Source organism: Electrophorus electricus, chromosome 10 (assembly GCF_041902795.1).
Source record: "Electrophorus electricus isolate QZ-2024a chromosome 10, ASM4190279v1, whole genome shotgun sequence".
Lineage (NCBI taxonomy): Eukaryota > Metazoa > Chordata > Actinopteri > Gymnotiformes > Gymnotidae > Electrophorus > Electrophorus electricus.
The window spans coordinates 29,027,361-29,040,721 of NC_137506.1; the positions used below are offsets into that span (position 1 = coordinate 29,027,361).

At 50.0% G+C, this 13,361-nt stretch overlaps 1 protein-coding gene across 16 annotated transcripts in view; it reads right to left on the reverse strand.

Annotated features, from left to right (window-relative positions):
- dnmt3ab (DNA (cytosine-5-)-methyltransferase 3 alpha b) overlaps positions 1–13,361 on the reverse strand; it is a 29,796-nt gene that overhangs the window by 1,063 nt on the left and 15,372 nt on the right. For 4 of the 16 annotated variants that reach the window (XM_081721337.1, XM_035532786.2, XM_035532790.2 and 1 more), the window contains 17 exons: positions 12,874–13,023; positions 6,439–6,783; positions 5,946–6,104; positions 5,680–5,787; positions 5,330–5,486; positions 4,768–4,917; positions 4,551–4,595; positions 4,360–4,439; positions 3,889–4,001; positions 3,553–3,736; positions 2,818–2,902; positions 2,142–2,287; positions 1,950–2,040; positions 1,624–1,772; positions 616–701; positions 335–404; positions 99–217 (listed from right to left, as the gene is read on the reverse strand). In XM_081721337.1, coding sequence (XP_081577463.1) covers positions 99–217; positions 335–404; positions 616–701; positions 1,624–1,772; positions 1,950–2,040; positions 2,142–2,287; positions 2,818–2,902; positions 3,553–3,736; positions 3,889–4,001; positions 4,360–4,439; positions 4,551–4,595; positions 4,768–4,917; positions 5,330–5,486; positions 5,680–5,787; positions 5,946–6,104; positions 6,439–6,783; positions 12,874–13,023 — 2,237 coding nt within the window. Of the gene's footprint in view, positions 1–98; positions 218–334; positions 405–615; positions 702–1,623; positions 1,773–1,949; positions 2,041–2,141; positions 2,288–2,817; positions 2,903–3,552; positions 3,737–3,888; positions 4,002–4,359; positions 4,440–4,550; positions 4,596–4,767; positions 4,918–5,329; positions 5,487–5,679; positions 5,788–5,945; positions 6,105–6,400; positions 6,784–8,010; positions 8,158–10,724; positions 10,870–10,949; positions 10,972–12,873; positions 13,024–13,361 lie in introns of those variants that run through there. The other 12 variants (XM_081721338.1, XM_081721339.1, XM_081721344.1 and 9 more) reach the window with 8 other exon arrangements.

Genomic DNA, 13,361 nt, shown 5'->3' on the forward strand with positions numbered 1-13,361 from the left:
TCGAGTCTAAATGTGTCGCCTCATTGCTCGAGCCCTGCTGCTGGGGCCTGTATACAGTTATAAAGCAACAGTCAGAAACTTTTGTGAACAAAGCATACCTCTCCATCTCAGTGCACCACAGGATGTCCTCTTTGTCATTCATATAAACAGGGAAGTGCTGGTCTTTACCCTGCTTTATGGAGTTCGACCGAGTGGTGATGGTCCTCACCTTATCAAACTGGAGGAACAAAGGTTAATTATTTATTACAGTCGTTTTGTTGGGGCGTCAGACCGTTTCTAAAGCAGTGGTAGAATATCTGGACTAGTGTGGTGGGCTTTAGTCCTGGAGTATTACCTTAGCTGTCCTGCCATGCTCCAGACAGTCTTGAAGGTCCAGCTTGTCAGTACACATGGCCGTCAGAGGTCTAGGAAGAGGGAAAAAAAACAGATGCAGGGAAAAAAAAAAGAACATGCACAGAGAGACAGAGAGAGAACAAGAAAGGAGGTGGAAGAAAGAGGGAAGGAGAGACACAGCGAGTGAGATCTATCGTTTGAATGAAGGAGAACAAGGGAATGTGGGGAATGAGAAGGTAGCATTCGGGAAGATCGCCGGCACCTCCCTCCCTGTTCTCGCACCTGTTCATGCCGGGCAGATTACCCCAGAAGTAGCGGGCGCGATGCGCGGCAGACACTTCCTTGGCATCAATCATCACCGGGTTGCACTGTTGAGAATGAAGAAGGAGATGTGGGGCTCTAGACAACGAGCCGATCCAGTGGAAAAGCTTACTGCATTAAGCGGGCCAACTGCTAAGTACTTACGTCATCTTGCTTAGGGATCGGTTTGCCAAAAACACTTAAGTTAAAATTATTTTAAACTATTACAGTGATCAGATCACAGTTTATGTAGCAAATCATGACAGATTTGCTGCTAAAGTGCATGAGATGCAACAGACATGTAAAACGGTTGTGGTAAGAGTTTGGTAACGTTTTTGCTTTGAAGAGCTAGGGAAGGGGTGAGAAACAGCTCCTCGGGTGAGGCTAACAATTATCCAAACACTTTTCCATGGCAAACACTGCCAATTAGCAGTGCTATACCTAGAGCTGTGATACGTGTATGTAACTTCATTTATAAAAAATGTTCACGTGTATGTTTAAGTTCTTTGACTTTATATGGCTGCAAGAAATACAATGATAACTTTATTTTATTCTGACTGCATATGACCATATCTAACTTCAAATTAGTTTATTAATATGTACTCCTAACTGAGAGTCAAATCAAAGGGTTTTGTGCATCACCTCTGGCAAATAGGCAAACTAGACTAATAAAAACATAAGCTTATATAGAGTAGTGTTCTTTAATATCAAGTTAAACCTATATAAATAACTGAGAAAATGCATATGAAAAAATATATACTGGGTGCAGGAATTAGAAAATATAATCATCTTGTCTTGTGAGCCTATTAAAACAGGTTAGATTTTTTTATGTCTACCGCAGCAGGTCAGCAAGTCTGCCACTGGGTGGCGACAAAAAGCCATCAGTTTATCACTAGCGCACATTCCATGCAGCCTGTTTTAGCCGAGAAGACATCGCTAACCAGGGGGCTGTTTTGTATGCGAGAGAAGCTGATGCAAGAGCACACACACCTCTAGAAAGCGAGAGATGTCTCTCTTGTCACTGACGCCCATGGCCACCACGTTCTCAAACAGCCAGAAGAATGGCCTCTCGTCTCCTTCCTTAGGACGCGCTTCGTGCAAAAGCCGGTAAAACTCAAAGAACAGCCGGCCAGTGCCCTCTGTGAAATGGTGAGTGTGTGTGTGTGTGTGTGTGTACACAGAGAGAGAAGAGATAGTTACTCGTCTGCCCACACTTGTCTTATAAATATACAAACTAGCTACCTGCCAACGATGTTTGGGAGGGGGTAAAAATGAACACGGGCTGTGTTGTGGCTTTGCATGCAATCTCATATTACCATAGAGACCTTTCCGCGCTGGATTAACTATGGACAGATCATTGCATGGGCTTCCACCGATGACGAGATCAAAAGGACCCCACTCATGAATCTGCAGGCAAAGGCGACGGGAAATGAAACGATGACTGTACAACGCGTACAGCCAGTAGGTCGTAGACGACGGCGCGTGCGTGACGTGGAAAGTCAACTCACGTGTTTGCGCGTGACGTTCCTCACGTCGCCCACGTACATGATGCGCCCCTGGTGCCGCACGATCCCCACGGTGATGGAGTCCTCGCATACCTCAGACGCCACATAGCGCTCCACTTGAATACCCAGCTCCTTCAGCACCAGCAACCCTAAACACGCACACATACACACCTGTGAGAACACATCCTCCCAAACCCATTCAGTTGTCTTGTACCATTAGTGTATTGCATCTTTTGTATAGTTTATATAATCTTTTGTACATAGTTCAGTTTATTACATAGTAAAAAAACCAAAAAAAACAAAAACACATTTATATAGGGAATCTATATAATATAATCTATAATTTTGAGAAATTATGATTCAGAGGTATCACTGGACCAGTTACAAGTGTTTCTCATTTGTATAAGTAATGCATAGTGTCAATGTTTTGGTTTTTTTTAGTTGTTAAAAAACATAATTTGCATATTCCTCCTTAAAAGGAATATAATAAAATGGGAACATTAAACTACAAGCCTATTAGCAGTCAGCCTCTGTGCTCCTCATAGATTAGGCTCTGAAAGCCCAGGCTGCCTGTTATGTGATCAGCACTGTGCAGACAGCACCATTTTCCCGCTGAGAGGACAAGAAACGCAAGGAGGTGGGGTGGTGATGATGGAGGAAGGGTGGGGGCTCCTTAAACCTGTGGCAATGCCGTCGAAGAGCGACAGAACACGAATGGGCTTTCTCTTCTCTGCCAAGACCGGAGGGTATAGCTTTGGAGGATCCTAAGAGAGAAAGACAAAGAGAGAGAGCGAGAGAGCGTGTGAGAGAGAGTGAGAGCAGGACTGCTCAGTAATGAAAGCACATCTATCTGTATCTACTTTCTGAAAGTAATAAAAGAACCATGTACATTAAACCACTTCAGACACAAGGCCCCATTGTTAAGGTCTGGTAAAGGAGGTCTGGGGTAACAGCTGGCTTTCTTAACCATAAATTTGTGATGATATAAAGCACATCAAAAGCCTTTAATCTGTCCTACCTACAGGACTGCAGCACAGGTGGACCATGAAATGTCCCTAAACATCCATAAAAAACCTTCCCTTCGCCTCCTGAGTGGGTCTCGAGCTCTCGCATGTTATTGCTATTGGAAGCAGCTCACAGTTGCCAAGCTAATATGTTGTTTAGGCTTGCACTGTAATGTGCTGGATGCCATGAGCTGACAGCTAGTTGGATCACGTTCTACACCACTGGCTGCCTTCCAAGACACTCCTCCTTTTTAAGCCCTGTCCAAATATTCAGAAGCCACCACAACACGCAACCCCCTTTTCAGGGCCCGGCCCCCCTGCTACAATTCCCACCACGAGCTTGCTGGAAATTTTCCGAAATGGCGGCGAGGCCGCGGCGGAGCTGGCGAGCCTGGCCGTGCGGCACTTACGAAGTCCTGGTCGTGGTTGTTGGCGAAAAAGTGCTGTAGGCGGCTGGGCCAGTCCACGCGCCTCTCCAGCAGACCGTACTGGGGCTTCTGCCCGCACATGTAGCAGTTCCACGGGTCCTCCTTAATGGCCGCCTGCGCTGCCCCCGGCCCCACCAACAGGTCCACGCACTCCACACAGAAACACCTGCACACGGTACAGGGGCGCTCAGCCAGCACGCTCAAACAGCCGGGCCACGGCACGCACATCCGTTACGGCAGCGGAGGGTAGTGTATCTGTAATTCCTAATGTCAATATCAAGCGTTTTGTATAGATACGACGGCGGAACCTCGCCGTACCTGCAGCAGTTATTGTTTCCACACATGAGAACTTCCCGACCCCCACAGCAGATAGTGCAGTAAGACTGGTAGCCATCATCGTCGTACTGGTATGCACACTCCAGGAAGCAGTTCTGTAACACAGCACAATTCTGCTCTATGAAAAGAATAAAAAGCCAGCCAGGATGGGTACATTCAACCAAACCACACGATTGTATATTTTACTGCGGACCATAAAGACCTGGTAGATGTGATTATAACCGCTCTTATATCAACGGAACCAACAGCTGTTATGAAATCAAAATAACAGAGCTGCAGTGCGTTAGTGGGGGTGACTGGCCACTGCACGAGTGTGAGAGCGAAACATAAACTGTCCCATGTCACAGAGTTGGCCGGCCACCTCCACAGAATTAGAATGATTCTAGTATACAGCAGTGGGTCTAGGACAGGTGGCTGGGCCCAAGGGCGCATGAGGACGAGCTGGCCCTCTACCTTACAGCTCTGACACATCCCTCCGGTGAAGAGCGGGTGCTCGAGGCTAACATTCAGCGTCCCGCAGGAGATGCAGATGTCTGCAGGAAAGCAGGCAGAAAGCAGTGTAAGTACGACCTGCGCACCTTCTACGGTGCGCAGGCAGGGTCACGGGAGAGCCTTTATGGTGTGGTGGAGCGCGTCGTAAATACCTTCGATGTTCCTGCACTTCTGTCGCACTTCATACACGAGCCTCTCTGGGGAAATAAAGAAGAGCAGGTGGAAGGAGGTGATTAGACCTGGCTCGCTTCTCCGATTCCGTGTACGGCGTTTAGCGTGTAGTCTTTACGCCAGAGGGCTCTGGAGGGGACGTCGATCATTGGAGTACTCGCCGAACCCGCTGAACCCCTTGGCCCCGGTGCCGCTCACCTCGGGTCCTCTCGTCAACGATGTCTTTGACCTTAGGCTTCTCCGCGCCGGTGCTCTTGCGGGGTTTCTTTGCAGGCGGGGGGGTGTAGGCTGCAGTCTCTGGCTCCACCCACATCTCTGGGTACACTTCTTTATACGGGTTGCGCTCCTCTGAGGAAGTCGGAGTCGGACAGTCAGAGACAGAGAGACAATCAGAGACAGCCGAAAGGTCCGCAGGAGGAGCTGTAGACGGGCTTGTGAATCAGGATGGCACTAAGCAGCTTCGGGACAGCCCGCGTGTACCCAGCATGCAGGAAAAGCCAGTAGTCAATCAGCTGTTAGGATCTCTAACTAAAACCAGCAGTTGTTACAGGGACCATCACGCATGCCAGTCATCTGTCTCCACAGCTCTGGTCTACAGTCCTTTCTCTTTTTTTAGCTGAGCGGCAGGTTCCAAAACGCACAACCCGAATGCAGCAAAACTTAAGGCAACGAGCTCCCTGCATGTGTTCTTACTCTGTGCGCGCCTCCACACGCTCGGCGAGACGCCTTCAATAAAGGAGAGTCTGTTGGCGTGCCTCACCTTCAGGTGGTTCCAGGCTTTTAGGGCCAGTGGGCTGGAAACCCGTCATGGCCCATTCGATCATCTGCTTGTTCTGCATGTCTACCGACTTGGACGTGTCGGTGTCGTCGCTCTCCGGGCAGGTGAGGAACACTTTTCCCGCTCGACTGCTGGCTACCTGGGGGGGGGGGGGGGAGCACATCAGTGACGTCAGTCTGGTGACACGAGTCTGCTGCTCGCATACACTGGAAATTTGCCTATTTTCAGCTGAAATCATGCAGCGATACCTGCTGCAATAATCAATAACGCTAAACAAATGCTCATTTGTGATTGTGCAGCTGATGTAGACTCGGTAAAGTTCAAATCCTTACCTGTAGCACCTCAAAGATGGCTTTCTTATACATTGGCTGTTTGTTGTACGTTGGCTGGTGAAAAGCATTGCAGAAAGAACTCAAAGGCAACAGTTTCTCAACGCAGACCTGCGGGGGGAGGGGAAGGGGAGGCAGAGCTTCAGTCGCTGGTCGCCGAGCGAAAGAACGCGCCGACGACGCCCGTAAATTCGCCCTCCATCCGTGTTTACAAACCACCAGCAGTCAAGGCCATTCAACCAGACGCCCTGGCAGAAAAAAAAACCTACCACAGAGAATTTGCCATCACCGAACCACATCACCCATCGGGTGCCTTCGGCGGCTCGGCTTCGTCCGGTCATCCACCAGGAGACGATGCGTCCAGGCCACCAGGAGAATCCGCGCAGCTTCCCCCACACCAGCTCACCGATCCCGAACCCTCGGCCATCCTGCAGACAGGCCAACACAGCCCGTGCTGACAGGATGGCCCAGTATGCAGTATCCTCGGCTACAGTCGTAATCAACCCGCTCTATACTTGACCTGACTGCCGTGCCTTCTATTATTGTTATCACACTGTCACATAAGATATTAAGGAGTAGCCTCTTTACACGGTTGACAGTAATATAACAGGAAATCATATACTGAGACCTCATATATCAAGAAAGACGGCACCACTCTAATCCAATTAGCACGTCCCTGTTGTGGCCAGTACAACGGCGCATTGAAACTTCATTTTTTCCTTACCAGACCAGGAACTGCTCTTCCTACAGGGCGGTCAGTACCTCGTACTCGGCCTCTGTGTCTGTGGACTTGGGAGAGGTCTTGTCCCCGTCCCCTATAGGCACGGGCTCCGGGGTGGTGGCCACCGTCGGGGAGGCGGGGTCTGTCTGCGGCTGCGTCTGCGTCTGCGGCTGCGACTGCGGCTGCGGCAGGGGCGGGGCTTTGGGGAGGGTCTGAGGCGGAGCTAGCTGCTGTTCCTGCAGGGCCGGCAGCGGCGGCGGCGGCGGCGCGGGGATTGGGTGCAGGGGTCTGCTGGCGGAGACGCCGGCCTTCTGGGGTTCGGCCCCCACCACTCCGCGCTCCTCCATCGAGTTCATCACGGACACCAGCTTGGCCTTCTTCTCTGCCTGTAGCACAGGGCACAAGGAGGATGGAAGGGAGAGTTGAGGAGCGGTGAGGAGCCGCGAGGGGGAGCTCGCCCCTCACCACGTCAGCCCTCCCCACCGCGTGAAGTGTCTCGCCTGAGCGGCCGGCCGTAATCGCGCCGTTTGTTTACGCCGCGCCAATCCCATGTGCCAAAGCAAATATTTCCAGTCCTCGTGATAAAATAGCAGACGACTCCCATTCGATAGAAAGGAGAGATGGAAGATTAACAACAACAACAACAACAACAAAAACAGGCCTCCAGAGTCTGCAGGAGAGAGAGCTCTGAGGCTGCGAGCTCTCTGCCGCGGCTGAGGTGCGCCGGCAGCAAGGCACTGCAGAGTTCATTGAGTTCGACGAACCTGAGCGTGAGCCATTAGGTCAACAACAGAGGACACGAGCCAAGCTGTGACTTAATCCGCTCGCAGAAAATCCCCAACAGCTGCACACATTCTGTAGCCTCTCCCTCCCTTGCTCGCTCTTCCTCTCTCTCTTTCTCTCCCCTCTCTCTCTCTCTCTCTCTCTCTCTCTCGCTCTCTCTCCTGCGCGCTCACTCACTCACACGTGAATGTCTTTCACAGCTGTACTCTCTCGGAGTACACGAAGACGTGTGTGTGTGTCGGGAGAGGGGCAAGGCGAGGACTGTCCCCTGAAATTTTCACTCCGTTTCCCTCTTTCTTCCTCTCCCGCTCCCCTGCTCACTACACATGCACTCTCGCATGGACCCACAAGAGGGAGTGAGCCCAGCAGTTCAGAGTTTATATGTGTGTGTGTGTGTGTGCGTGCGTGCATGGGGGGGGGGGGGGTGAGGCAGGGGCTGATGATGTGGAGTAGAAACATGTGTCTTCCAATCACTGAACTCCACTGCAGTTTATAAATATAAACCTCACTGGTTGGTTCAAAGCGCTTAGCCATATGTTCTATACTGTTTGAGGCCATGGGCCATCGAGTGGAGACAGCGAGTTATTGAGTTAGCGTGAGGATCTTTGCCTGTATGTGTGTGTGTGTGTGTGTGTGTGTGTGTGTGCGCGCACGCACGGACGCACGCACGCACGTCTGTTTGCATTATATCCCTCACAGTCCTCAAGCCTGAAGTTACTTTGACTACAGTCTTGGACCCAGCATTTCATACCAAGCAAACATACATGAATGCATAAAGAATTATTTGCAGCCTAAGCTTTTATCTAAGTCAAATATTTGCTGAGGCGTACCGTGCTGACCAGCTTCTCTAGGCACGCATCCTCTGCTGCACACAATTTACGTTTGAGGCAATGAAGCAGGCCTGTCACAAGGGGCTGTACAGGGACAGAGCAGGTCAAACATCTGGGAAACAACGCTGGTCACTAGTCTGCTTCACTCTAGAAGCACAAAGATTAAAGGTTGTCAAGAGTAATTATGAGTCATAGAATATTTAGGCATCAGAAAACATGATGTTGGTGATGGTTGGCGAGGACGTGGTTCAGGCTCCACACCACGAAGCCCATTAGAGAGCAACGGAAAGAGGAATCTCGACTTGCCCACCTTCTCCAGAGGGAGAGAAAGGAAGGGCTTGTTTATCTAGAAAATCAATAGAAACTGATTCCCCCCAAAAAAGTGGAGGGGTGAAGTGGGAGGGGAAGAAGGAGTTGCAGCGCAGGAAGGGCATAAGGAGTCGAGGTTGGTGTTTGGACTTTTTCCCAGTCGTAAATGCCCCTTCTTGGGGCCCTCGCTGCACTAAGAGTGTCTGACTCTGAATCGCCACGGGGGGGAAGGTGCCAGGAAGTAGGAGGAAACTGGAGCACAGAACAGTACAGTACAGCCTTTATCAGTTCCACGCACACATGGCACCTACGGCCTCGGCAAGGCCAGCGCACGTATGGCACGGGTTGCGCGCGAGGCACAGAGCAAGCCGGAACGCGTGGCATGGGAGCCGCCGTGCTGACCAGCTGGCACTGGCACTCCAGGGCACCCTGATAAAAATGAAATAATAGCATTGCTTAGGACGCATTAAAAATGTTGGTCTCTTGGGATGTGCACTAGTGCCGGTTATTAATAGATCAGGGGGGCACAGGTCCCAAACGGGGAATAATACCAGATAAAAGAAAGCATTTTTCCACGCTGGACTCTGATAATGGAGACCTGTTGAATTCATAACTACTGCATTTAACAGGGTGTCCTGAGTCTTTTTGCCTGTGGGCCCATGGCACTGATGAAAGGTCCACGGAGATAAGAGGAAGAACTGGTTCTGAGAATGTCTGCCTGTTCTCTGGACAACTAGAATATCCCTCAGGCAATACTACACACACACACACACACACACACCCTAAAGATACATCCTGAATGAACCCTGTCACTGTAATTTCATGGTGGCCCTAAACATTCCACATTTATATGTCCAGAGTCCTGCAGATCCTGGCAAACAGCACCAGAGGAAGCGAGTAAGGGACAGGACGCATGCGGTGAGGTTAACCTCCTTCCTGTTGCCACGCAGGGACCACGGCGCACGGTATGGGGAGGGGGGCTCGTACTCCAAAACTGACAAAAAGAGCCTGGCACCGCCACATTCACATGCACACCAGCACTGCAGGCCCCCTCGTCCACTTTCAAAATCAAAGTCTACACTGATAAAACAAAGATACAGCAACACACACCACTTTCTTCCTGATCTCTGATAGGCCCATAATCCAGACATTAACTTTTCTAGAAATGCCTCTCTGGTTCTAACCCAGCTCCTCTGAGCAGACACCCACTATCAATTAGGCTTAAATACAGCAGTATAATTTACATAAGCTTACACTTGGAATTGATACACTTTGAATTAATGCTGTATTTATCAATTCCACCACACAAAACAGTGTTATCGAGGATTTGTTGGATTCTGCATGAGTGCATGCAGATATCACATGATTTAAGCCACAGATTTTAGGGGACCAAGATTTGTCAGTAACAGGGCAAACATGACCACGCATGCCAAAGAGCACAACCAGGGAAAAGAACCATACGATACACGGAGGTGCCCTTGACAGATTCACTCGGGGCTATCTGTGGCACTGTAAAATTGAAACGTGACATTCCCTCGGAGTATGAATGACAATCACTGCCATGTGCCAATCGCATTTATTTTGACATGACCTTTGTGAAAAGCCCAAAGCCTTCTCGCTCCTCAACCTCTGGAGACCTTTAGACAGGGGATGCATCTGGCCCCTATTGCGACAAAGGTCGTTTAAGGAGCTTCGGCAACTAGGAGCCTCGCAGAGGTCAGCCATGCGAAAGGAGTCTGAACACAGCCGTCATAAAGGAGCCATTTGAAAGAGCCCGCCTTCACTTCTCCCCTCGTCTACTGTCGTTCAACGAAGTCCGCTTCATTTTTCAAAGGTTTACCCCCGATAGCTGTGGATTAATGGCAGAAAAAAAGAGAGACGGGGCTTAAAATAGCGCAAGCGGGGCTAGAAGCCCGCGCATGTACGGGCTGGCAGCCTTGACCCACAGTTCCAGCGCCGGCAGCGCACAGCACGCATACGCCACTCGGGTTCACTCGGTTCATTCTCTCCATTTGCATATTCTTAAAAAGACAGGCACCGCAATTCCGTTCCGACTCAAGCCCGGACGAAAGCCAATATTTACATGCTTATAATATTTCGTCCCAGAACCCAGAACGAGTGAAAAACCTATCAGGATTGCTTAAATCCACAACAACTGCACTAAAAGATATATTTTCAAGAAAAACAACAGCAAAAGATCTGTATACATTAACCAGCTTCAGGACGTATCAGTTCTTTATAGCTTTGTTGCTTTAAACAAGCAGAAGAAAATGCCTTGCACACCAGCAGTGTTGAAAACTTAACAAATGTCAACTTCAAATTATTTCTCAGGAAAAAAAAACAGCAGAAAAGTAAGATGATCAGAGCAGGAACTCCTTCAAGCACACACTCCTACAATAACATACGGTCAAGCAAATCTACTTTTCCTGTGGACTCCTGCAAATGCCTGGGCTCCCTCCTCTCCACGGCTCGAAAGTGACGGGTTTCCTTTAAGCTGCCCACAGCAGATGGTCCGTAACGAGTCTTCTGGAAATACCTGAAGTCAGCATAATTCCTCCTCCAGCAAAGCCCACTCAGACACGCATACCGTCGTCCTGCGCTATCAACAACAAACAACACCGCCAACCTACCCATACACGCCTGCACTCAGCACTTTAAATCCAACGTGTGACTCTCCGCTTTTTTCTTGCCCCCACTCTCGGGTTAGAGGAGACCGCTCCAGAAAAAAAAAAAAAAAAAAAAAAAAAAAAAGGCAAGGGGAAAAAAATAGAAAGCATGAACATTTCTTTGTCTGGGAATTCAGGGTCAGGTGGTTGTCGACAGGAATTCTGGTTGGCTAGAGAGGACTTGCAAAATGTTGGCAGGCAGCCAGGAGGCCGTCTTGCAAGCAGCGCTGGAAACTTGCTGCAAACCTCATCTTCAGTCTTATATCCATAGTACTGAGGGACAGGGGGTGGGGGTGGGAGAGAGGAGTTGACAGTAGTGTCGGGCACTTGTTTATTTAAAAAAAAAAAAGAAAAAGGACACTCTCCCCTTCCCTTGCAGAGTAAAAGCCGGCAGGGGTTCAGTAATCTAGGAGGCTTTAAACCTCCCCCACCAGCTTTTGAGAGAGCCCAACACGCTGTACACAGTGAAAGGAAGCACATCAAAGCACCTGTCCGGCAGTCTTCCACTACTCCGTTTTGCGCTGAGAGCTGCACAAAAACGAAGACTCCATGAAGCTATCTTTGGAAAACAGTATGGGCTCTTCCACAAAGGGCCTATCCAGTAAAGGAATGGGGGTAAAATACACATTCTTTGACTTCTTGACTCAGTAGAGAGAATTCCAGTTTCTCCGCGTGGACGCCTGTTCCCCTGGAATTTTACGACGTTCACTCGTGGGACAACTGTGTATCCTTCTAATATGGCAATATATTTAGCTGCTCTGACACTTTTATGGCCTCTCCTCAATCCTACTTGAGCCAGGGGGCAGAGGAAAGGGTTGAGGGTGGTTGGGGGGAGGCCGTCGAATGGTAGGCCCCATTCGGTTGCCATGGAGACAGAACATTATGTAACACAGAGGCTCTCGCTACACACTGCATTATAAGGGGGAGCAATGTCTGCCCGCCAGCAAGGAGACTGCACAGGCGCGCCGCTTTCTAAGGGACAGGCTGCAGCCCATGGAACACGGCTCCCAGAGTGGATCAAAAACAGTTGTGGTGAAATGTGACTAACAGGCCAGCGCCTTCGCCAGCCACAGCTCCACATGTGTAGCAGATGCACAGGCTCCCACCTTTGGGACAGAAAACCAGGCTGGATCTTCAAAGTAAAGAGAGAACCATGACAAAAGTCCAGGGAAATCGAGGCTCTTGCTCATCCGGTAATCGTCTCAGAATGAAAGCTGGATGGTGATATAGTGTCTGCCCCCCCCACCCCCCCCCCCCCCGGGTTGTCCACTCATTGATCTCCAATTATTCCACACCATCAATCCGCCATTGTCAGAAAGAAGGACAATTTAATCGCGCTCTAGTGGTTTGCATGCATAACACACTGACATTAACCAAGACGTGTACCCGCAACCGCCTAATTCACTACAACGTAGACGAGAATTAACATTCATGCTTTAGATCAGGCTAATAAAGCTGAAGAGCACTGAACAAAGGAGGGTGATATATACAACAACAGGTAGCAACCACCACTATCAAAGGAAGGGTCGACGGGCTCGAAGTCTACCAGGCAAACCCCAGAACTGCTCATGAAATAAATGGTACCTTCATGAGATATCAGATGACTCATCAAATACACTTGGCTTTCACAGTTTTTTTTTTTCCTCGCTCACAGTTCTCTTGCTAGAACTGAGCGCTCAGAGGCTACATACCGAAACATCTCAGACTGCGAACGCCCACCTGAGATCAGTTCTCACCTTGACCCGGACCCTGGCAAGATTCTGATCCCAGATCAGCCCTCCGGCGCCAGGCGGTCTAATCCGTACGATTGGATGCTTGCAGCGCTGGCCTGCGTCACTACCTCCCTGCCTCTCCCGCCGCGGGACAAGCGGCGAGCAGCGGTACTCACCTCCAGCTTCCACTTGGCCAGCAACTCCTCCCTGGTCCTCTTGCTAATGTAATAAGGGTCACCGGCCTGGAAGGTTACTCGGGGCATGGGCCTCTGCCGCAGGCTGACCTCCCAGCCCACTCCCCCACGGAGCCTGCCTCGAGCTCCCTGCTTAAAGGGACAAATGAAGGGGGGGAAACAGGGGGGAAATTAACCGCTTGTTTAATTCACTCGGCTTATCCAGCGCTGCTATCGTTAGGAGGGGAAAGGAAACAGGCAGTTTCTTCGGAGAGCGATAGGGAAGCATTTCTTTGCTGGAGGGGTGGGAGAGGAAAGACTAATGAGGAAAGGGAGGCTGATGGACACACAGGCGAGTGTGTGTGCCAATGCTGAGGGCCCCACTGTTCCCTCAGACAGCCACTGTCTGGGGAGGAATGGGACCAGCCAGAGGACCAAGTGTATTTGATATTTCAAGCCTAGTCGCCATTAGGGTACCATTTCTTTCACAA